At 48.8% G+C, this 21,962-nt stretch overlaps 1 protein-coding gene across 3 annotated transcripts in view; it reads right to left on the bottom strand.

Moving 5' to 3' along the window:
* DENND2A (DENN domain containing 2A) overlaps nucleotides 1-21,962 on the bottom strand; it is a 99,633-nt gene that overhangs the window by 11,930 nt on the left and 65,741 nt on the right. For all 3 annotated transcript variants that reach the window (XM_027538834.1, XM_027538835.1, XM_027538836.1), the window contains exons 10-14: nucleotides 16,757-16,866; nucleotides 15,462-15,531; nucleotides 14,254-14,331; nucleotides 10,764-10,904; nucleotides 8,513-8,661 (exon numbers count right to left, since the gene is read on the bottom strand). In XM_027538834.1, the coding sequence (XP_027394635.1) occupies nucleotides 8,513-8,661; nucleotides 10,764-10,904; nucleotides 14,254-14,331; nucleotides 15,462-15,531; nucleotides 16,757-16,866 (548 nt within the window). The remainder of the gene's footprint in view (nucleotides 1-8,512; nucleotides 8,662-10,763; nucleotides 10,905-14,253; nucleotides 14,332-15,461; nucleotides 15,532-16,756; nucleotides 16,867-21,962) is intronic.

Genomic DNA, 21,962 nt, shown 5'->3' with positions numbered 1-21,962 from the left:
GGGACTTCCCCAAAGGTCCAGTGGTTAAGGCTTTGAGCTTCCAATGCAGGGGGTATGGGTTCAATCCCTGGTCAGGGAACTAACATCTCGCATGCCATGTAGCACGACTAAAAAACCCCAAATAAAAAGTTTTTTTCAAAGTCCAATTAAAAATTAAAGAAAGAAAAAGAAATCTGTGTAACTTTCTTTTTTTACCAATTCAGAGAAATGGCCTCCTGCCCGTTTGCCTTCTCTTGGCCTCAGCCCTGGAGGGAGCAGGTCTGCAGGGAGTCTCCCCTTCTTTCCACTGCTGCTGTGCTTTGTGTCTCTGGCTGAAGCCCAGGGGTCTCGGAGCGGGGGTGGGGGTGGGGGGCAGGGTGTGTGGCTCAGCTGCAGTGAGTGTGAACCAGCTGGGTGGGGAAGGTAGCTGGAACAAGTAGAGAACACGACGATAAGCAATGGCAGCACTAGATACACAGGGCAGGTAAAGAAATGTCACGGAAAGAAGAAATGCATCCATTTAACTGGAACGCAGGGAGCTGAGGGGCACCGGGACTCAGTCTGCTGTTGTCGTTTAGTCGCTAAGTCTCGTACTCAGTCTCGATGGGGACAAATGACAACTCAACGTGTCACCTGTCGGCCATGTAGGTTGGTACTACCATTGTTGATTCTGCTAACAAGTGTTTTTTGTTTGTTTGCTTTTTAAACAGTCTGATCGCTGTTGCAGCCGGGTCCCCATGTTTCCCACCTGGTTTCCACTGCCACCTTGTTAGCTGGCACCTGTCAGGGCGTCAGGAGCCACCCGAGAGGCGGGGGTTCTGGCAGTGTCGCATCCCTCTTGTTCTCCAGCTCCCTCCAATATTCTAAAACAAAATTCTGCCTCTTGAAACACTAGAAGGACAGGTCAGATTCTGCAAATAATACATCAAGTGGCAGCTGTTCCTTCCAAATAAATGGTAGAAGAGGGGCTTCCCTGGTGGTCCAGTGGTTAAGAATCCCCCTTGCAATGCAAAGCACACCAGTTTGACCCCTGGTCTGGGAAGATCCTTCATGCCACAGAGCAACTAAGCCTGTGGGCCACCCACAACTACCAAGCCTGTGCTGTAGAGCCGAGAGCCGCAACTACTGAAGCCCGTGTGCCCTAGAGCCCATGCTCTGCAACAAGAGAAGCCACTGCGATGAGAGGCCTGCACACCATGAGAGAGTAGCCTCCGTTTGCTGCAACTAGAGAAAACCTCCGTGTAACAACGAAGACCCACCTCACCCCCAAAATTAGTGAATCTTAAAAAAAATGGTACAAGAGAAAAGAAGGGATTATTCTGAGTGTAGCTTGTTGAGATTTTATTCCCTGACCCATAAAGGCTAGAGGAGCTTCCATGGGGGTGGGCACTGCTAGGGCTGGTGGTTTCTTAGGAACATGCAAAGTACAGTCTACAGTTCTAGGGATGCTAAGGATGACTGTTCAGGCTCGCTTGCCACTTAATGTGGAGCCTTCTGAGCATCTGCTGGTTGGAGGAGAGGCAGTGTTTTTGAAGGAAGTTCTAGCAGGGAGCCCTGGCAGCTGGCTCGCATTACAGTGGGGGTGGAGGAAAGGAATGCTGGCCCCCCACAGCTGTGATCAATTTGCACAAAAGCGAGGGAGGGAGGAGATGCCCCAGTGGGAGGTTGGCTGGGCCACAAGGTTAAAAGATGGGCACAGGGGAGAAGGGTCAGATCCCAGAATGCTTTGCTACTTGGTGGTGGTTCCTGAGGGTTGAAGCATTAGTCCAGAGACACCAGGATACACTTGTGAGCACTCAGATTCTCCTGGAGAAGACGCTTCCATTCTGGCTGCTACAAAGCCCTGTGTCGTATGTGTTGCTGTTGTTTAATCGCTCAGTCGTGTCTGACTTTCAATTCCATGGACTACAGCAGGCCAGGGTTTCCTGTCCTTCACCATCTCCAGAGTTTGCTCAAGCTCACGTCCATTGAGTCAGTGATGCCATCCAACCATCTCATCCTCTGTCGTCCCCTTCTCCTCATGCCCTCAATCTTTCCCAGCAACAGGGTCCTAGCCCAATTTGCAGTTAGTTATTACTATGCTCAGCAGCCTCCCAATTCACCTAGCAACCAGAAAGAGTCAAGTGCAGAGCTTTCTCTAAGATGCTACCAGAAAAGTGAAGGATGAGTTTCCAGAGTTGGAGAGACCCCAGGAGTTTGCAGGGTGAGCCCATCAGCATCCTTTAGGATTCCAGGCAAAGCGTCTCTCCCTTTGTGTGTGATTCCCAGGAACCAGAGCCAGCGGTGACTCTGATGTGGTCTGGTGCCTGCTGAGACCTAGTGGGAGGTGGCTGCCATGCTTCCATTACTGTACTTTCAGACCCTGCAGAAATGTGTCACTGAGTTAAAAAAGAACCCAGGCTGGACCTCAACAAAACTGGGTTTGCTACACTCTGTGTGATCTCAGGTAAAGCTCTTCTCCAGGCCTCAGCTTCCTCATCTGTAACATAAGGAAAGTGGGCGTTCCAGCTTTAAAGTGCCAACCACGAACTATGAGAGAGAGAGAGAGAGAGCCAGGAACTGGAAGTAGGAGCCAGGAGCTGAAAATGACTGACACTGAAAAAAACCCAGGCCTGGAGGGTAATTCTAGAGCTCACTGATGGAGACAGGGCAGAAAAGCAATGGTGACATCTCATTCCAAGGAATTAGGAGATATAACGTTGGAGAGTTTTTAAGTTGCCCCCGAAAGGACTATGCTTAGAGCCAGCACAGCCTGGAGGGACCTGGCCCCAGAAGAGAGCTGGAGTATGCTATATCCGAGATTCTGTTGGTGATGGGCTTGGAGTCAAAGACAATTTGTGGCTATGCTATTGTCTAAACCTTGCTTCAAAATTATCTTGGTGTTCATAGGCAAAAAAAAAAATAAGGTAGTTAATACTTCATGTATAATCAGTCTGATGGCATTTTCCCAGCACTCTGCTGAACTAAACATAGGTGTCTCCCTGTTAGCTTCTTGAGGACCTCTGAAGTAGTACTCTAGGTGTCGGACCACCAAGATGGAGGCTACCCACACTCCCAAGTAGTCCTTGGCAAGCTCACTTGCCTGGAGAGGGTGTGCCACAAACCCAACCTTCTTCTGAAACACCATGGTGCAACTGATTGAGACAGGATACGGGGCCCCATTTAAACCTACAGAAACGGATTAAAAATGAACTAAAAGGAGCACACAACAAGATGAAGATGCACAGCTACACAGGGACTTATCTGTGTAGTCAACTGACGTCGAGGCCAAGACTCAAGCTCTACTATTTGTCCAGATTTGACCACCGAATCCCACTTGTCATTCACTAGAAGTCTGTCGTTTAGCTTCTGGTGTGAACGCACTACGGACAGATAAGTAACTTTCTCGAATATTAAAAACCGTCGTCCTGCCTAAAACTTTTACACAAATTGTTTATGTGCAGCTCTGACTCTCTTATTCAGCCTAGTGTGTAGATTTGGCCAAAACCTTGGGAACTGAAATTAATAAACGAAAAAACAAAATGTTTATCATCAGGGAAATGAAGAAAGGGGTATAGGGAAATATTTATTTAGGTTGTTATGACAACAGAACAAGTGATCACAACAACATTCTTTCTTTTCCATCTGCTAAACTTTGGCTTGACAGAGCCTTAAGGAACACTCAACGTCCACCGTAAAGATGAAACGGAGCAAGAATGTTATTCTAAATTTGATAGATTTTTGGCTCCACTTAAAACCCTTTTCTAACTCATACAATATTTGCCACAACTCCCAGCTATTTCCTCTCGCAGTGGGCAGACGCACTTGCAACGATGAGGAAATGAATTGTGTGGCGGGGGAGGGTGCTGGTGGCAGTGACCACAGGCCTCCGGCAGGCCAATGTTCACCCCGGGATGTCATGGGGCCACTCACTGAGTCTGCGGTGGGCCCTGTTCTCATGCCCTGCTCCATGGCCTTGAGAAGATGGGGGGCTACAGAAGGGAACCTGGAGCAGCCTACTTCTACTTCCAGCTGAGCAGGGCTAGAAATCAGGGCATGTGCAGCCCATAGAGAGCAAGTGGTGCCCACTGATGAGGATGAAGGCATGGGCTGAACTTAGGCTGAAGGCTTTCTTCAGAGGCTTTTCCAGGTCAGACGACTTGCAGCCAGCCACTGGTTTGTCATGGCCTAGCTGAAGAGTTGGACATGACTGAGAGACTTCCCTTTCACTTTTCACTTTCATGCCTTGGAGAAGGAAATGGCAACCCACTCCAGTGTTCTTGCCTGGAGAATCCCAGGGACAGCGGAGCCTGGTGGGCTGCTGTCTATGGGGTCGCACAGAGTCAGACACAACTGAAGCGACTTAGCAGCAGCAGCAGCAGCTGAAGAATGCTTCAATTCCCTAGAGCTATTTTCCCATAAATCAGAAGTAGGTGGTGGCTGACTCCTCTCAGAGGAACCCCTTAGGTGGAACAGGCTGGAGAATAGAAGATGGGTTCCGGCTTTCTCACTCAGTAACTTCACACGCACTGTGTTCTCTGGAGGCGTTTCTGTGCTCTGATCATTAGCTAGGTCCCTGTTTCACAGGTGAGCCAGACTTCCTGTGTGGGCTCTCTGTTAGGGGAGGGGGCAAGTCTGAGGGTCAGAGAGACCCCCAAAGAGGAGGCTGCGCTGAGGCCCCCTCAGAAGAAAGCACTTAAAGCTGCAAGAGGAGGTACAGATGGTGCCCTGACTTCTGAGCACAGGCTAGAGCAGAGGCCTGGGAGTCCTGGGAGAGTGGATCTGTAACATGGGGTGTATTTATTTATCTTCAACCCAGATAAGGTTAAGCGGGGTGTTAGAAGGGCACTCACAGTTAGTTACCTCAGCACCTCACCATCCTGAAGCACGTACGTTTAGAATCACTCTCAGGAAATGCTATCCAGATGGTTTCTACTGAACCAGACCCCCTGGGCGAGGAGTGGGCCATGTGAGGGTGGGATCCCAGAGCATCTGAGCTGGAGGGATCCCATGGGAATCACACAGCTGGGCAGAGGAGGCGGTTGTCCCCTGGGACACAGGATGCCTGAGACGGATGAGTCCTGGGTCAGGAATGGGGGAAGGGTACTTCAGCAGGTCCGGGACCAAGATTGCTGGGTGGGCAGACACCAAGGGGTGTGGCAGACACCTGGGGCACCCCAGCCCATGGACTCAGAGGTCAGAGCTGGGAGAGACTCTGGAGGTTCCCTCAGCCACCTGCCTCAAGGGGGTCCCGGCTAGAAGGGTGGGTGGGGTGGGTGGGGTAGATGGGCCCAGGAGAGGAAAGCACAGATGTCTGAGCTTCCTCAGGAGACAATTCTGGCTGGACTGCCAAGCACGTTGTGATGGCACGTTTTTAAAAAGACTGTCCCTATGTATCTGTATAGACAGACAGCCTCACAGATACTCCTCTATTCCACCCAGACCATGGCGGCCTGCTCGCCTCCTCGTCTTCTCTGGAGCCAGCTACCCCTGTCTGATCCCAGCTCTCCCACTGACCCTTTCCTTGAGCAAAGTGACTTCACTTCTGTGTGGTTCTTAGTCTCCCGCTAACAGAACTGAACTGATGGAGCTCTCGGGAGGCTGAGAGAATGGAGGAGCTCAGCCCAGGGCAGCTCGCCGGTTCCCTACCTCAGGGCTCAGCTGTTGCTGTTCTCATCAGGTTTATGCACACTGTACTTTCTGCCTCAGCGCTCTCAGGGCCTTTCTTTCTTTCCTCGCTTCTTCAGATCTGCACTTAACTAGTGTTGGCTGAAAAGCAAATTTATTGAGCAAGAGAGAGAACACTTGAAGCCATTTGTAATGGGACAATCACAGGCTACTTCTGGGGACAATGAGACACCAGAGCCCTAGCAATTCAGAGCTCTGAGTGGCTGGGCATGGAGGAGCCCTTGTTTCCTAAATGAGGAGACCCAGGGCCAGCAGCTGAGGACATTCAGGCCTCCCCGCTGTCTGGGAAGGCCCCCTCCCGTGGGATGAGAGCTGGACGTGCCAGCCTGAATGTTGTAAAGGGACTGCAGTGTAATTTCGGTATTTCATACACGCATGCGAGCACACGCACACGCTGGCTCTGGACCCAAAGAGGGCACCCAAGTTATCCACATCCCTGCCCCGCTACCCGACAAAAATCCTACCTCCTCAGTGCCCCGTGGCTGGCAGCTGCTGCAAAAGAAAACAGCCAGCGGGCAGTAAGAGCCTTATGGCAAGAACAGCGTCCTGCAGCCACGGCTGGCATTTTACCCTCTTGTGGGTGTTTGCTGCTCCGAGAGACTAAATCTCTCAGGGCAGAGTGCCAGGCACCCTGGGAGGCGGGGTGATGACAGAAACCCCAAAGTCCCTCCAATCAGACCACCGCAGTGACTTGTCTCCTGCCAGGGCAGGAGGGGAGGGGGCTGGGAGGACTGAGCAGTACCCGGCAGTGGGAAGGCCCCATGCTCAGGGAGGGGTTCCTTTCATTGTCTCTCATGACAACAGCTCTGTGTGAGTCCCACCTGTCAACCCAGAAGTCTCTCCAGGGACAAGGTGGAGTGGTCAAGTCCTTCCCCAGAGGTCTCTGTCCTAAGCCCTTCCCGGTGTCTCGGCACCCAAAGCCTCTGACATATGCCCGCTGCTGCCCTGCAGGGATGCCTCTGTCTTTGATGCGGCTCCCTCCCTTTCTGTTCCCACTGTCTCCTTTCATTGTCCCTTTGTGAGAAAAATAAATGATATTATCCCTTCTCCTCCCCCCCGAAGAAAGCCTGGGTTAGAGCGGAGGGCCACGGGCCTTGGTCCCCTGCTCCTCTTGAGTCACGTCCGTCTTCTTAGATATTTGGGCAGGCTGGACCCTTCCTGAGCCTGACATCTTTAAACCAGAAGCAAGCGGCCCTTGGGACTATTTGCCCCATCTCCACTCCCTGGAGGGCCTTCCACTCCTGACCTGGGTCTTTCAGAGACCCATCACTTTCCCCTCCTCCCAAGGAAAGCCTGAGAATCCGACAACTAAAAAAAAATGGCGGAGAGTGGGGGATGGTGGGGCTTCCAGAGAATAGAGAGTCACTAGAGCACTGGTGAAATCTGATCCTGGTCATGCAAGGGTTATTCCTCATCCTCAGCTTGCAGGCCCCCACCTTGAGAACTCTCTGGTCCGAATCCCCCAGTGCCCAGGGATCTTGGAGAGCTGCCCACAGCACCAGCTGCAGGCTAGAGGCAGGGCCTGCTGACAAGAGTGCACAGAGAGTACAATAACTGTGACATTAAACGTGAATAGCTAACTCTCAGGCGGGCTGGGAGCAGCCTGGGAGGAGCCCGGTGGCTGCGGTCCAACGACCGAGCGTGAGCAAGGTGACCAGATGGGCTGCGGTGGAGACAGGGCTGGATTCCATCTCCCACCACGCCTGCGGATGGACCCCACGTTCACACGCTTCGTCCTCTGCACTCTTCTTTCCCTTTTCTTCTTCTTCCCTTTTGTTTTCTAGAGTCGAGAGTCATTATTTCCTCTCCAAACCGATTTTTACATGTTTTTGGCACGGCTTCTTTCCAGATGGACTCTCAGCTGGCCTCTCCCGCTTGGCCGGCTTATCTCGAGCCAGGACCCACAACTCAGCCCTCCCTGGAGCAGCAGCCACCACTTTCGCTTCTGCGCCCTCAGTTCCAAAGAGAGGAAGGCTCTGTCTGATTCAGTATTTTGAAATGATGAAAATGCCAAGAATTCTTTTTTTTTTTCTTTTTTAAAGTTCAGAATTAACCCCAACCCCTATCTGCATCTTCTTCAGGATCTTCTTTGATCTGTGACCTGGGCTTTGCCAATCACCGAACGTGACCCTAGGATGTGGGTGCACCCTGCTGGGCAGCGGGTCTGTGTGTGTGGATTCTGTTAGCCCTAGATGAAGGCACGCCTCTGGCTCTGTCTGTGCCTCCTGCCTGGTCCTGCAGCCCTCCTGGGAACAGGGCCCTGCCTGCCTCTGCCGGTTCCTGGCTCTCCTCTCAGTTCCACTACCCTGAGCTGCTCTGCAGTTCCTGAAGGAACTCTTGGCCTCCCCTCTCCCTGCTGTTGTACCAACAGCTCCTTTTGCCTGGAACATGCTTTCTACTTGCTCTTGGGCTTAAGATGCAGGGAACTCGTCTTGTCTATGAATGAGAACGCTCTGCCTCTAGTCAGCCTTTACAGCAGGGTACTGGGCAGTCTCTTTACTTCTCCATCCCCACCCCCGACTGAGGCCTCTTGAAGCACAGCTCTGTCTTTTCCCCGTTTCCCCAGCACATGGTAGGGTGCCCAGAGCCTAGCAGAATGAGTGAGCAGCAGGCCAAGTACCAGATGAGCCGAGTGCAGAAGTGCAGGCTCAGCTCACTTTACACAACTCGGGGGCCTCATAAGCCTCCAGCCTCAGCTGCCTGCTGACTCTCACTCCTTCTGCAGAGGAGCTGCCTCTGAACTCCAGGCGATCCCCCACTACAGGTTCCACCCCGTGCGAGACTGACCGTCACGCAAACACTTTAGAGACATTTCGAGACTGACCGTCGTGCAAACACTTCAGCGGAAGTTGCCAAGGTTTGATACCTGAGCTTGTCTGCGATGAAGATGATCCTCCTTTCCAGGAGCAGGGAGGCAAAAACGCAGAGCAGGTGTCGGACGCTGAGAGAGGAAAAGAGAGACTCAAAGTCCACGTGTTCGAGCCGGGAGTCCAGCGGACGGCACAGTTCAATCACCTGCCAGGGAACACGAGCGGCATGAGGGGGCCGTCTAGTCAGCCAGGCCTCTCACGCACCGGGCAGGCCTGGGGCCCTGTGGTCCTCAGCAGGGAGGCCCACTGCCAGGGGAGGAGGGAGAGAAAAACAGGAAAACCAAAGGGACTGGGGAAAGAAAGACGGCAGGAGATTGGGAAAGGAGGTACGTTTGGTAGGGACTCAGTCTCACCGTGCGTGTGAGGGTAGTTTGCGTGGAGGTGGGGAGACAGGACACAGAACCAGAGCCCCTTGGGCCATGATGGCTGGAGCCCGCTCCCTCCCACCCCATCGATGACACATGTGAGCCCCCACAGGGAGTTTTGAGGGCTGGTCCCTTGGAGTCCCACAGCAGAATGTCTGATCTCACAAGGGACTTCCAGGCTCACAAAGAAGGACCAGCAGATCCAAGCACTTCTTTCAAGGCTCCTCTCCTCTACAAGGCGATTCTTAATGAACTCAACCCCATTCCAACCCCTCCCCAGGGATGGCTCTTTCAGCTTGTATGCATAGTGTGCACGTATCTCCTCACTCTGTACTTGTTGACATGTTCTTGAGTTCATCTCAAGTCACTACTCATGTGCATGCTCTTGACGGTGAGCAGAACCTGGCTTCTGCTCTCAGCATGGCACCGGCCTGGTGCTGCACGGACAGCGGAGCTCACTAAAGTTAACATCCCCATGGCCACGTCACCTGCATCTGTATGGGGTGGTTTAGGATTCTCCAGCAGCAGGCACCCCACTCCAGTACTCTTGCCTGGAAAATCCCATGGAGGGAGGAGCCTGGTGGGCTGCAGTCCATGGGGTCGCTAAGAGTTAGACACGACTGAGCGTCTTCACTTTCACTTTTCACTTTCATGCATTGGAGAAGGAAATGGCAACCCACTCCAGTGTTCTTGCCTGGAGAATCCCAGGGACGGGGAGCCTGGTGGGCTGCCGTCTATGGAGTCACACAGAGTTGGACACGACTGAAGCGACTTAGCAGCAGTAGCAGCAGCAGCAGGGAGACTGCTGCTCTCTGTGCTGGGAAGTTGAGCGGTTCCAGAATATTCCAGACACATCCTCGTCCTGCCCGTCCCCAGAGGTGACCCGCTTTTCCGAAGGCCTTTAGAACTGGAGACTCAAGGCTGAATGGGTCACATACAAGGACGGGAAGATGAAAACAAGCTCTGGTATCAAATCCCACCCAGCCAAGGAAAGGGACATGCTTCAAAGACTGGGATGAATAAAAAGTAGCACTTGAGCTTGTCAGAGACATTACTTTGCCAACAAAGGTCCGTCTAGTCAAGGCTATGGTTTTTCCAGTAGTCATGTATGGATGTGAGAGTTGGACTGTGAAGAAAGCTGAGCACCGAAGAATTGATGCTTTTGAACTGTGGTGTTGGAGAAGACTCTTGAGAGTCCCTTGGACTGCAAGGAGATCCAAGCAGTCCATTCTAAAGATCAGCCCTGGGTGTTCTTTGGAAGGAATCATGCTAAAGCTGAAACTCCAGTACTTTGGCCACCTCATTCGAAGAGTTGACTCATTGGAAAAGACTCTGATGCTGGGAGGGATTGGGGGCAGGAGGAGAAGGGGACGACAGAGGATGAGATGACTGGATGGCATCACCGACTTGATGGACATGAGTTTGAGTGAACTCCTGGAGCTGGTGATGGACAAGGAAGCCTGGCGTGCTGCAACTCATGGGGTTGCAAAGAGTCAGACACGATTGAGCGACTGAACTGAACTGAACTGAACTGAGGTTGTCTTCCCCGAAAAGAATCTGCTTTGCATATTAAGTGGAAGCGGTGATATAGATCAAAACCCTAAAAAGGTTCAAATACGATTTATGAAGGTGGTTGGCTATTAAGAGAAGCTAAAGATGTTCACTGCCCTGGCACAGTTTTCTCATCCAGCAACCAACGGATGGATTGGACTTAGGGTGGAATTTATGACTCTCTCACAGATGGATGATCTGGGCCAGCTTGAGGAGCAAGAGGCCACCACTGAATGTGACAGCCCACTGAAAGCCAGCTCGTGGGATCACCAGGACCTGATCACTGTCAGGGCTACGCCCCCTGGGACAGGAGAGGAGTCTGATGGCATACCTCAGTTCCTGACCCGGGCAAGAAGTTCTTGACCACGATGGTTTTGCCCAGGGCTGGGAAGGGGGCTTCCATAACGCTCCTCATGAGAGGCTGGACCAGGGCAGGAGAGATGCCTCGTCGTTTTTCCACCTCATCCAAAATCTGCAAGGGACAGAAAAGTCGGGCTGCGAGGTGGAGCTCTCTTCCAGATGAAGGGGGCCTGCCACCGAGGCTGCGGAACCATGGGGAAGCCAGGGGTCCTCATCAGGCCAAACCTCCAGTCTCTTTCACCTTGTGCGTTAAGACCCGGATCCACCCTCTCTGCAGCCACTCTTTTCCATGTGGCCCTACAATTTCTCCCACTTACAGGGTGAAGTATAGTTCCTGCCCCCTTGACTTTGAAAACTGTGCTTCTGTCCATTTGCATTCCCCTGTGACATTGATCATGATATACGTTCTCAATGGGAAGAATAGCGCCCCCCAAGGGGGTAAAAATTGGTTGGGGGTTGGTGAAAACACTCAGGTATTGTGAGGGTTTGTGCCCTTCTAAGGGGCCAAAGTACATAAACAGATACGTGATATATCTGTAGAACTGAATTTTCTCTGGGGGGAAGCCATTAGGACAACACAAACCAAAACCAATGAGATGCCACTTGACAGCCATTGGACTGTAATAAAAAAAACAGGTAACAGGTGTTGGTGAGGAAGTGGTGAAATTGGAACCCTCATACACTGCAGGTGGAAATGTAAACTAGCAAAGTTTTTCTTTTAAAAATGGTCTGTTTAAGAAATTAAACATATTATGACCCAGCAAATCCACTCCTAGGTATTTAACCAACGGAAATGAAAACATGTTCACATGAAAACTTGAACACGAATGTTCAAAGCATTATTATTCATAGGAGCCAAAAAAGGAAATAATCCAAACATCCACTAACTTATGAATAATAAGCAAAACATGTTACCTATACAATGGAATATTATTCAATACGATGGAATAAAATACTGATACATGCTACAACATGGATGATTTGAAAATTGTGCTAAGTGAAATAAGCCAGACACAAAAGGGACAAACACTATACGATTCCACTTACATGAGATCCTCGAGTCAAACTCATAAAAGAGACAGAAAGTAGAGTAGAGGGGTAGTTGCCAGGGGCTGGGGGAGGAGAGGACAGAGGGTTAGTGTTTAATGGGCACCGAATTTTAGTCTGGGGAGATGAAAGAGTTCTGCAGATGGATGATGGAGATGGTGGCACAACAAAGTGAATAAACATAATGCCCATCAACTGTACACATAGAAATGACTGAAATGGTAAGTGTAATGTTATGTACGTTTTAGCACAGTAGAAAGAAAATAATATGACAAAAAGTTAAAAATTTAATGGGGAGGAGAGGCAATTGAGGAAAAACAATATCTAAAAAGGCTGCTCACTAGAACAGTAATGAGAAAAAGTTGAGGACCACTGGGCAGGCAGGATGAGGCGGAAGTGACCACGTGCCTGTGCTAAGCCCAGGGCTTGGGAGGCAAGTAGAAACTTGCCTTACGGGTTTCTGCTCGCCTCCCTGTGTATGCATGGGACAGCTTCCTGTCTCAGGGGGGTGACAAACCCACATCCAGACTTGCAGCCTGAAGCATCAGCCAACCCCCAGCCTACTGGAAGCACAAGGGTGAGTGAGCCACGGAGTCCAGCAGAGCAGAACCCCAGAGCCCTGCCCCTCTGTGGGAGTCAATGGTGGCTGCTTTAAGCCACTGTGGTTTGTTAACACAGCATCATTGCAACGATACTTATGCTTTCTTCAGAGATTCTGAAAGCTGTTCTTATCCATTATCCTTTTGTCTTTACTGAAGGACAATTTGCCATAATGGTCCTTGCCCCTCACCTAGAAATAACCTGAGGTCTTGGAATCAGTTAGCCAAAGCTCTGTCTATGGTTCTATGCTGAATATTTGCTGTGAGGTCTTCAGCAAGTCTTCATACTATATTCTTAAAAAAATCACAGTCACAAAACTGACATGAAAATGCAGGATTGTGCATCACACGAGTATGTTACGATGTTCGCTTGCTCTGCATCTCCTGCCCATGATGTAGCAATGCAGCTTATGTGAATTTCAGAGCTGCTGCTGGAGGCTGGCCTACCTCGCAGGAGCCGTTTACTCCTAGATTCATAAGCGTTCTCACAACAATAGGGTCTCTGACCTACAGCCTCCTCTCCATGTTGAAACACACCCATGATGAAGACTGGCATGAGCAGCAATGCAAATCTGAGCCAGAGCTTGTGAGTGCCTGACTGTAATGTACAATGACTATCTCCTCACGTGGAGTGAAGGCCATGACTCAGGTGACGCTGGTACCATTAATCACTTCCGACTGTGTAAAGTACAAGCTCTACCACAGCCAGAGGTCACACTGCATCAGTCTGATTCAGGCCTCCTCTGAGCTCAGGACAGGGTGGGCAGGAGCAGGAATTTTGGTTCAGAATGCTGAGGGAGTGGGGCTTTCATCCACAGACAGTAGATGCAGGACTTCAATTCTCCACAAGAAAACCTGGACTGAAATACATGTTTAAGGACTTAAAATACATGTATAGATTAAATATTTATGTCTCATTGACAGAAGAAACAAATGTTGAGTTACACCTAATTTTTGAGATTGGCATCAGACAGCATAGTAATTTATGCCAATCCAGAATACCGGGGTGGCTGAGCCAATTTACCACGGCAATTCCTATGTCCTGATATATTGCTTCATTTTCCAAAAAGAAGGACCAAGGTATACTAAGATTTTGATAGAGGGCTTCCCTGATAGGTCAGTTGGTAAAGAATATGCCTGCAATGCAGAAGACCCCAGTTTGATTCCTGGGTCCTCTGGAGAAGTGGATAGGCTACCCACTCTAGTATTCTTGGGCTTTCCTTATAGGTCAGCTGGTAAAGAATCTGCCTGTAATGTGGGAGACCTGGGTTCGATCCCTGGGTTGGGAAGATCCCCTGGAGAAGGGAAAGGCTGCCCACTCCAGTATTCTGGCCTGGAGAATTCCATGGACTGTATACAGTCCATGGGGTCGCAAAAAGTCGGACATGACTGAGCGACTTTTACTTTCACTCTGACAGACTTAGAGTAGTCTCACAATAACAAATCTCACACACACACAACAGACACACGTAACAGACATACACCACACATAATGTGACAAAAGATAACGCTTATGAGAGGGGAAGTAAAGCACATGGAACATTCTGGGGGGAGCCTTTGCCCCTCCATCCTCAACTGCAATTAATTTGTCCTTTTCCCCTCCCTCACTTTCTGGGCCACGACCTTCATCCATTCATTTCCTGTCCCAGTGATTATCTCAGCGAGGCTCAAGGAAGGGAGGAGGAGGAAGTGGCAAGGAAAACAGGTTGGGGAATGAGAAGATAAAAAGTCCTGGGAGTTGGGGTGTCTCCTGAGTCCTCCTGGGCCCTGCAACTCCCACACGCTCCCTCCCTGCTCTGGGGCCAAAGTCCTCACCTTTGAAAAGAGGCTGAAGCATCCCAGGCGGCTCACGATGCAGTAAACTTCAGGGAGACGCTTTCCTTTGCCACCAGGCTTTTGGGAGTGAAACACAAGGAGATTACGAGTGTGACCAATCTCAGGGGAGGAAAGACCCCAGATCTTTTTAACATGGTGCCGACTGTTTCCACAAACCAGAGTTTTTGAAAATCAGTAAGGTAAGCAGTTACCAATACCCCGTCTTACAGGTGGAACCACTTCTGGTTACGTAGACGTGTGTTAAAATTCTCCCAAAGGGACCAAATCAAGAGTTTTGTGCACACAGTAGGAGCTCAATGTGGCCTACAGAACCATAAAATGAGGAATCTTGTTTACTCATATCACTTAACTTGTTTACTCATATTACTCATATCACTGTGGTTTTTCTCAAGGAACTTATTTATTCCTTACAATTATTATAACTCCAAATGAGAAATCTTTTCTAAAAATCCTTTTTGGAAACTATTAATTTTCAAAACCAAAAAGGAAAACAATCTCAATACTTAAACTCCAAAGTAATTATAGTAACAGAATTTATTATCCCACTTAACTTTTTCGATTACTATCCATACTTTTTTTATTCACTAATTTAACAAATATTTACTGAGCAGCCACTATGTGCCACACATTATTCTTGACTATATTAGCCTATGTATAACAAGACTAAAATACACTCTCAGTGGAAAATGATTTGCCACTACTGAAGGTACTCCTAAAAATGGGCCTCAAAAAGACAAGCTCTAAAATGTTTTGGCATGATCATATCACTGAAGTAAGTGTGTGACTTTTAAAGGTTAATGTTCTGAAGGAGACACTTAAATTATTTGTGTCATGAGCCGTAAAGCCATCCTTCTTCGGCCCTTACCACTGTTACGAAAGTTCTCTGTAAGCTCTGAGTCTGTTGAGCACACTTTATTAGAAAGGACGCCTGCCTTGAGGGGGGATGGCCATTTATTTGGCAGGGAAAGCAGTGGACAAAGTATTTTCTTTTCAAGGGAGGCAGACAGTGTTTCCATCCACAGTGAGGCTCACGTGGATCCCCAAACACTCCTTCCCGTGTTTAATGACCCTGACGAACTCGCTACACCTCTGGTCCCTTCTCTTGTGGCCTGTGGTGAATGAGGCCCTAGGAAGCCAGTAGGTGCTCCGCATTGAGCTCTCGCTGCCGGACAGCAGGGGATACTGACCAGCAGTCTTCGGCAGTAACCAAACCTTCTGCTCCCATCTTCTCCAGTTAAGACAAACGAGAATGTTTCACTGTGGTTGGGAAAATGAAAGGAAGTGCGTTACTCTCTGACCACAGCGCTATGAGACTAGGTATCAATTACAAGAAAAAAACTGCAGGAAACACAAACACATGGAGATTAAACAAGGAGTTTCTAAATAACCAACAGGTCACTGAAGAAATCAAAGGGGAAGTCAAAAAATCTCTAGAAACAAGTGACAATGAAAACACAACTCAAAACCTATGGGATGCAGCAAAAGCAGTTCTAAGAGGGAAGTTTATAGCAATACACTCCTACCTCAAGAAACAAGAAAAACATCAAATAGACAAGGTAACTTTACATCTAAAGCAACTGGAAAAAGAACAGGAAGTGTGTTACAAAACAGAACAAAAGTTGCATCATCATGCTGAGCCACCAGGGGACATTCAGGAGGAGGCTGTCAGAAAGTGCAGCTCCCTGTCCCGCCCGTCCATCTCTGGGCTGTGGCTCCGGAGTCTCTGTCAGGGATACGGGGATCTCAAGTGTCGCTGTGTCCTGAGAGGAAGTGAGGACTTTTCTTTCCACCCTCAGCCCTCATATAATTCTATGACCTGGGCCATCCCATCGAACAGACACAGTGCTCATTGGTCCTCTCTTGGGGTGAGCCCCGGAGTGACTCAAGACTGGGGGGTATGGGGGGGAGCTGGGTAGCAGTAGGCAATGGTGGTGCCCTTCTTGGAGCTGCCCCGGGCAGCTCCCCTGGGCACCGAAGCTGCGACTGTCCTTAAAGACTGCCAGGCCAACTTCGAGGTACTCAGTGTCCCTCGAACACTTAGGATTTGGAGCCTCCTGAGTTTGGTCAGTTGTTGAGACCTCTGATTAAAAAAAAAACTTCCACCCAACAATATGGGTTAAAGCAGAAATGTAAACTTATGACAATCTGAATAATGGCTAGATGTGTTGCTGCAGAAGTATTTTCACAGCACTGGACAAGGTTTTCTTAGACTATGAATTACCTTATTGCCCATCACGTCAGCTTATGAAACACATTCCAAGATGGAGTGGGAGGTCTGGGAACCTGCACATTTGGCAAAATGAGTCTTGTCTTCAGGCATGCTTTGCAAACACCCGTGGGGGAAATTTATACACTCGAGTCTGTCAGGATCACTTACCAGCAGGACTGACTTATGTACCGGGTCTGCCATCGACGACCTCTCTCTAGCTCTCACTTTAGTCTTGGCGGGGCCAGGGGAGGGCGGGGAGACACCAGCACATACCTGGTGAACTGCTGGACCGGAGTCCAGTCCTTGGCGTCAGGGAAACAGAACTGGGGGATAGCCTTCAGCTGGTCCTCAGCTTCTCTCATGAACTTGAACGACCTTTCCAGCTGCAGGGAGAAGGGCGAGAGGAGGCTGGAGAATAAGCTCCGGTGTGAGCAAGACAGACGCTCGACAGGCACACAGCCCCCATGGCCCTGAAGTCATAACTGTCGCCTTAACCTCCACGCTGAGGAGGGCTTGCAGCTCAGGCTTAAGCTATTTTCTCCCTCAGGGCAGTTTCAACTATAGTCTTATGCGGGGAACAAGGAGAAAAAATAGTGTGCTTTAGAGAAATGTTCTCTATACCTAACATTCTGGAATATAAGCATTTTAATCAATAAGGAAGAGCTGTCATAGCAACCACTTCCAAATCCGAGACTCACAAATCTGCAAGGCAGAGCCACAAACTAGTTGTCTGATGCCTGGACCTAGGCAAAGCTGGCCCTCTTCAATTTCAGCAGAGATGTTTTGCAGCCCTTCTTAGTGAATCCATCCAGGTAAATTACGTTATACAGTGAAATTTAATTCATTTCAGGAGGTCTTTGAATATCAGAATTAAAGGAAAACTAGACACGAGGCTGACATTCTTAGAAAAAAATAAGCCCAGAGAAGTTAAGTGATTTGTCCATGATCACACAGCTAGAATGGAATCCAGGAAAGAATCAAAATGATCTTAATTTCTGTCTTCTTCTTGCTCTCTGATTTATCTGACACATCACAGACTGGAGGAATATCATCTTACTTCAAAACGGAACGAATGGATGAGGTCTGACTTAAGAGATTATATTTAAAGCCGTGACTCTGCTTGTTCTGTGTCTGAAGGGGTATCTACTTCAAAAAGCACTCCATTCTGGGGAATCTGTTGGACAGCAATGCACCTGTAGTTAACCACACTGTACTGTACACCTGGAGATGTTGGGATGCTGAATTTTATGCCACATGTTTTTTTTTTTTTTTTGCCTCAACTGAAAAAAAAGGCACTCTAGGTATAAAGTTTGCAATACAAAAAAAAAAAAAAAAAAAGTTTATAATTAGCATGCTGCTGCTGCTGCTGCTAAGTCACTTCAGTCATGTCTGACTCTTTGTGACCCCACAGACAGCAGCCCACAGGCTCCCCTGTCCCTGGGATTCTCCAGGCATAAACACTGGAGTGGGTTGCCATTTCCTTCTCCAATGCATGAAAGTGGAAAGTGAAAGTGAAGTCACTCAGTCATGTCTGACCCTCAGCGACCCCATGGACTACAGCGTTCCAGGCTCCTTCATCCACGGGATTTTCCAGGCAGGAGTACTGGAGTGGGGTGCCTGATAGTTTGCTTATAAATTGGTACTTCTAAAGTGCTGGGAAGAATTGTTGGCTTTTTGTTGTGTTGTTGCTGATAGGTTTACACTTGTTACATTTCCCTTATAAACAGTTAAAGAAAAAATAAACCATGATAAAATTGCCTTCAGTCATCTAAAATATCAGCTACTTGAACTGAGTGGAGTGTGAATTTCTAAAATTAGGAAATTGTAACATCTAAGTTAAAGTCTTAATATACTATTGTCGATAATTTCTTACTTTGTTTCTCATATCTTTCCATTAAGGCCTCCACCTTAAACCAGGGCTTCCCAGGTGGCCCTAGTGGTAAAGAACCCACTTGCTAATAATGTAGGAGACTTTTTAAGAGACTCAGGTATGACCCCTGGGTGAGGAAGATCCCCTGCTGAAGGAAATGGCAACCCAATCCAGTATTCTTGCCTAGAGAATCCCATGCACAGAGGAGCTTGACACGCTACAGTCCATAGCATTGCAAAGAATTGGACACGAATGAAGTGACTTAGCACAGCACCACCTTAAACCAGTCTTGCAGTTTCTGAGGTCTGTTGGCCAATGGTACTCCTTCACAGAGGATCTGCAAGCCTTCCCAAGGCCATGAAACATCAGAGAGAAGAGGTCTCTGAAGACAGCATCCAAAGGAATAGGGCATTGGGCTGATGGCTTTCAACTTGGAAACCCACTTCTAGTATGATCCTTATTCGGCCAGATCAAATTTAACTAAAGCTGCTACTGCTGCTGCTGCTGCTGCTGCTGCTAAGTCGATTCAGTCATGCCTGACTCTGTGCGACCCCAGAGATGGCAGCCCACCCGGCTCCCCCGTCCCTGGGATTCTCCAGGCAAGAACACTGGAGTGGGTTGCCATTTCCTTCTCCAATGCATGAAAGTGAAAGTGAAGTCGCTCAGTTGTGTCCAACTCTTAGCAACCCCATGGACTGCAGCCCACCAGGCTCCTCCGTCCATGGGACTTTCCAGGCAAGAGTACTGGAGTGGGGTGCCATTGCCTTCTCCAAAGCTGCTACTAATATAATAATGCTTGAGACAACTATCGATGAATGAAACACAGTCACCATACGTAGACTAGGAGCCAGTCATTAATTGTTCTTCAGTCTTTCTTCTTCAGAATAAACAGTCACTCTTTCTTTACTGAACTATAATGGTTTTCTCTTTCATCATGACTCAGAAGATTCCAACTGGTACTGGAACAGTCTTTGAGTTGACAATTTACTAGCTCAGACTGCTGCCAAAGCAACAGTTTTTGATTACCCTCGGACAGTCTTGCAAAGAATACCAGCTGGGTGTAGTTGTTGAGGGGATCATTAATCACCACAGAGTGACGGACCCCAAGTAACAAATAATACACAAGGAAGGAACAAAGACATTTTTCCATAGTGGAAACAGCATTAATCAGAGAACTGAAGAGCAAGCCCTGTAGGAGAGTGAGTTCCAGTGCTTTCAGTACGGTCCAGTCACCACCTGAACACACCTGCCCTCAGACCACATGCACGACACCCACAAATACATACATACACATGTATGCATATACACACTCATCAACATACAAGTTATCAACTCATGTGCACATACCTGCTCGGACACACACAGGAGCACATTTACGGGAAGAGACACACAGAGAGCTCTCTCACAAATACAATCAATCGCAGATGGCTGGGAAACAGCCTCATCTCTGTGAGGTGTCATGAAAGATAACTGTGAGGTGTCAAGCATTTTAATAGAATATGCCAGGCATGATTGCTAATGCACAAATATGGAGCGGAAACCTCGATCAAGGTGTTTATAGGAGTGGGGGCTAAAACTCAAGAAAAAGTTAAAAATGAGGAGAAAGAAGAAGAAAAAGGGGCTTCTGACAGAGGGAGCAGGTGAAGGCAAGGAGATATATGTAGTAGCCTGGCATGCAAAAATGCCTACAGAGAATGATCACCAGAACATTAAAGATAAACACCTAAAGAAAAGCTGGCAGCAAGATGCATTTCCAACAGAAAGAGAGCTGCTAAACAGATCAGGGTATACCCACATAATGCGGTATTATGGAATTTCAAAAATGATGTTTTAGAATTTGTATGAAACGTGTTCGTAAATAATGATAGGTTTACAAAACATGATACGGAAATACACAATGTCTGACCTCAGTTTTGTAAGAAAATTCTACTCTGAGAAAAGACTGGAGAAAGACAATGAAATGCCAACAACAACGACCTCTGTGGGGCTGGAGATGACTTTTTCTCTAAACATTTCTGTATTAGTCTCCCTTTCCACAGTGACTAGGCAACTTTCCATTCAAAAAAAGTTTTAATGTGATGTCTAGGAGGCTGGAGAGTCCACGTTGGAAACTCAAGCATTTGATAGTTAGGGTGGTTCATTAACTAATTCATGGGACACTGACTTTACTCCTGGAACACTGAGCATCACCGTATGTATAACACTGTGCTAGGCCCCGAGGGAAGTAAATAAAATAACAGGCCCATCCCTCGTGTCTTGGTGCTTGCTCTGTGAGGTCCCCAACTAGACGTGGGCATACGTAGCACTGAGGTTTTCAGGGATCACCCCTGGAGGAGATGGAGGAAGTGAGTCAGTGCCCATGTGGAAGGCTGGTGCCTATTGCTTATCTCCTTTACACATATTTCCGTTCTAAACTCCAAGCCAAGGCCACAACTGCTCTGCTGGTCTCCAGTGGGCAGGACGGAAGGAAGAGTGGCTCAGGAGGAGGAGAGGGACAGCTGGACCCCAGGTCTTGGCAGATGCTGGGGTTCTGTTTGGGTGGTGGCAGCGAAGGCAGGCTCTGAGGGGATCAGGACATGAGCGCCCTCCCCTCTTCCCGTCTCTGAGCACCACTGTGTGCACTGGACAGAGACTGGCACACTTTACCTCGTGAGTCTCTGGAGTCTCTCATGCCCACCTGTCAGAGGGTAAGCTCCCCGAGGACAGGAAACACATTCTGCTCATCTTTGTAATCCCCTGGGGCCAAGCAGAAAGCAGCTGGAATGTAATAGGGTCTCAGTAAATCCTGGCTGAGCTGCATTAGAAAGTGATGAAAGCTCTCTATCACTGATGCCAAAGCCTATGGGTCATTTATCTATGATAGGCCATGCCACTTTAGCCTTTATTGAGCGCCGTTTCATTTTAGGATCCATGATTAATAATATAGGATGGCTTCCCAGGTGGCTCAGACAGTAAAGAATCTGCCTGCAATGCAAGAGACCCAGGTTCGATCCCTGGGTTGGGAAGGTCCCTCGGAAAAGGGAGTGGCTATCCACTCCAGTATTCTTGCCTGGAGAATCCCATGGACAGAGGAGCTTGGTGGGCTACAGTTCATGGGGTTGCAAAGAGTCGGACACAACTGAGCGACTTTCACTTCAATACATGGTAAAGCCAACTCCACACAGGACTGACCCATGTGAGAATAGAACAGGATTCTTGCACACGCACATACAAACAGAGGCACACAGGGCACACGGGCAGCATGGACACAAATGTGACGCTCCTTGTGCAGTCTATGGGGAAGAGGCTTCTAGGGTGGGTTGGGGAGAGATGTGGCCGGATAAGGAGATGGGGAGAGTGGATAGAATGGTACCATCAGTATAGTGATCACAGGAAGCGAGTATTTCTGTCCCTGCTTGAGTCATGCATTGAAGGCAGGAAGAGAAGGGGACAACAGAGGATGAGATGGTTGGATGGCATCACTGACTCGATGGACGTGAGTTTGAGTAAACTATGGGAGTTGGCGATGGACAGGGAGGTCTGGCTTGCTGCAGTCCATGGGCTCGCAAAGAGTTGGACACGACTGAGCATCTGAACTGAACTGAACTGAGTCATGCATCTCACACCCCT

Source organism: Bos indicus x Bos taurus, chromosome 4 (genome assembly GCF_003369695.1).
Source record: "Bos indicus x Bos taurus breed Angus x Brahman F1 hybrid chromosome 4, Bos_hybrid_MaternalHap_v2.0, whole genome shotgun sequence".
Taxonomy (NCBI): Eukaryota; Metazoa; Chordata; class Mammalia; order Artiodactyla; family Bovidae; genus Bos; species Bos indicus x Bos taurus.
Note: the sequence above shows the minus strand (reverse complement) of the source record. Positions and strands in the feature narration are given on the sequence as shown.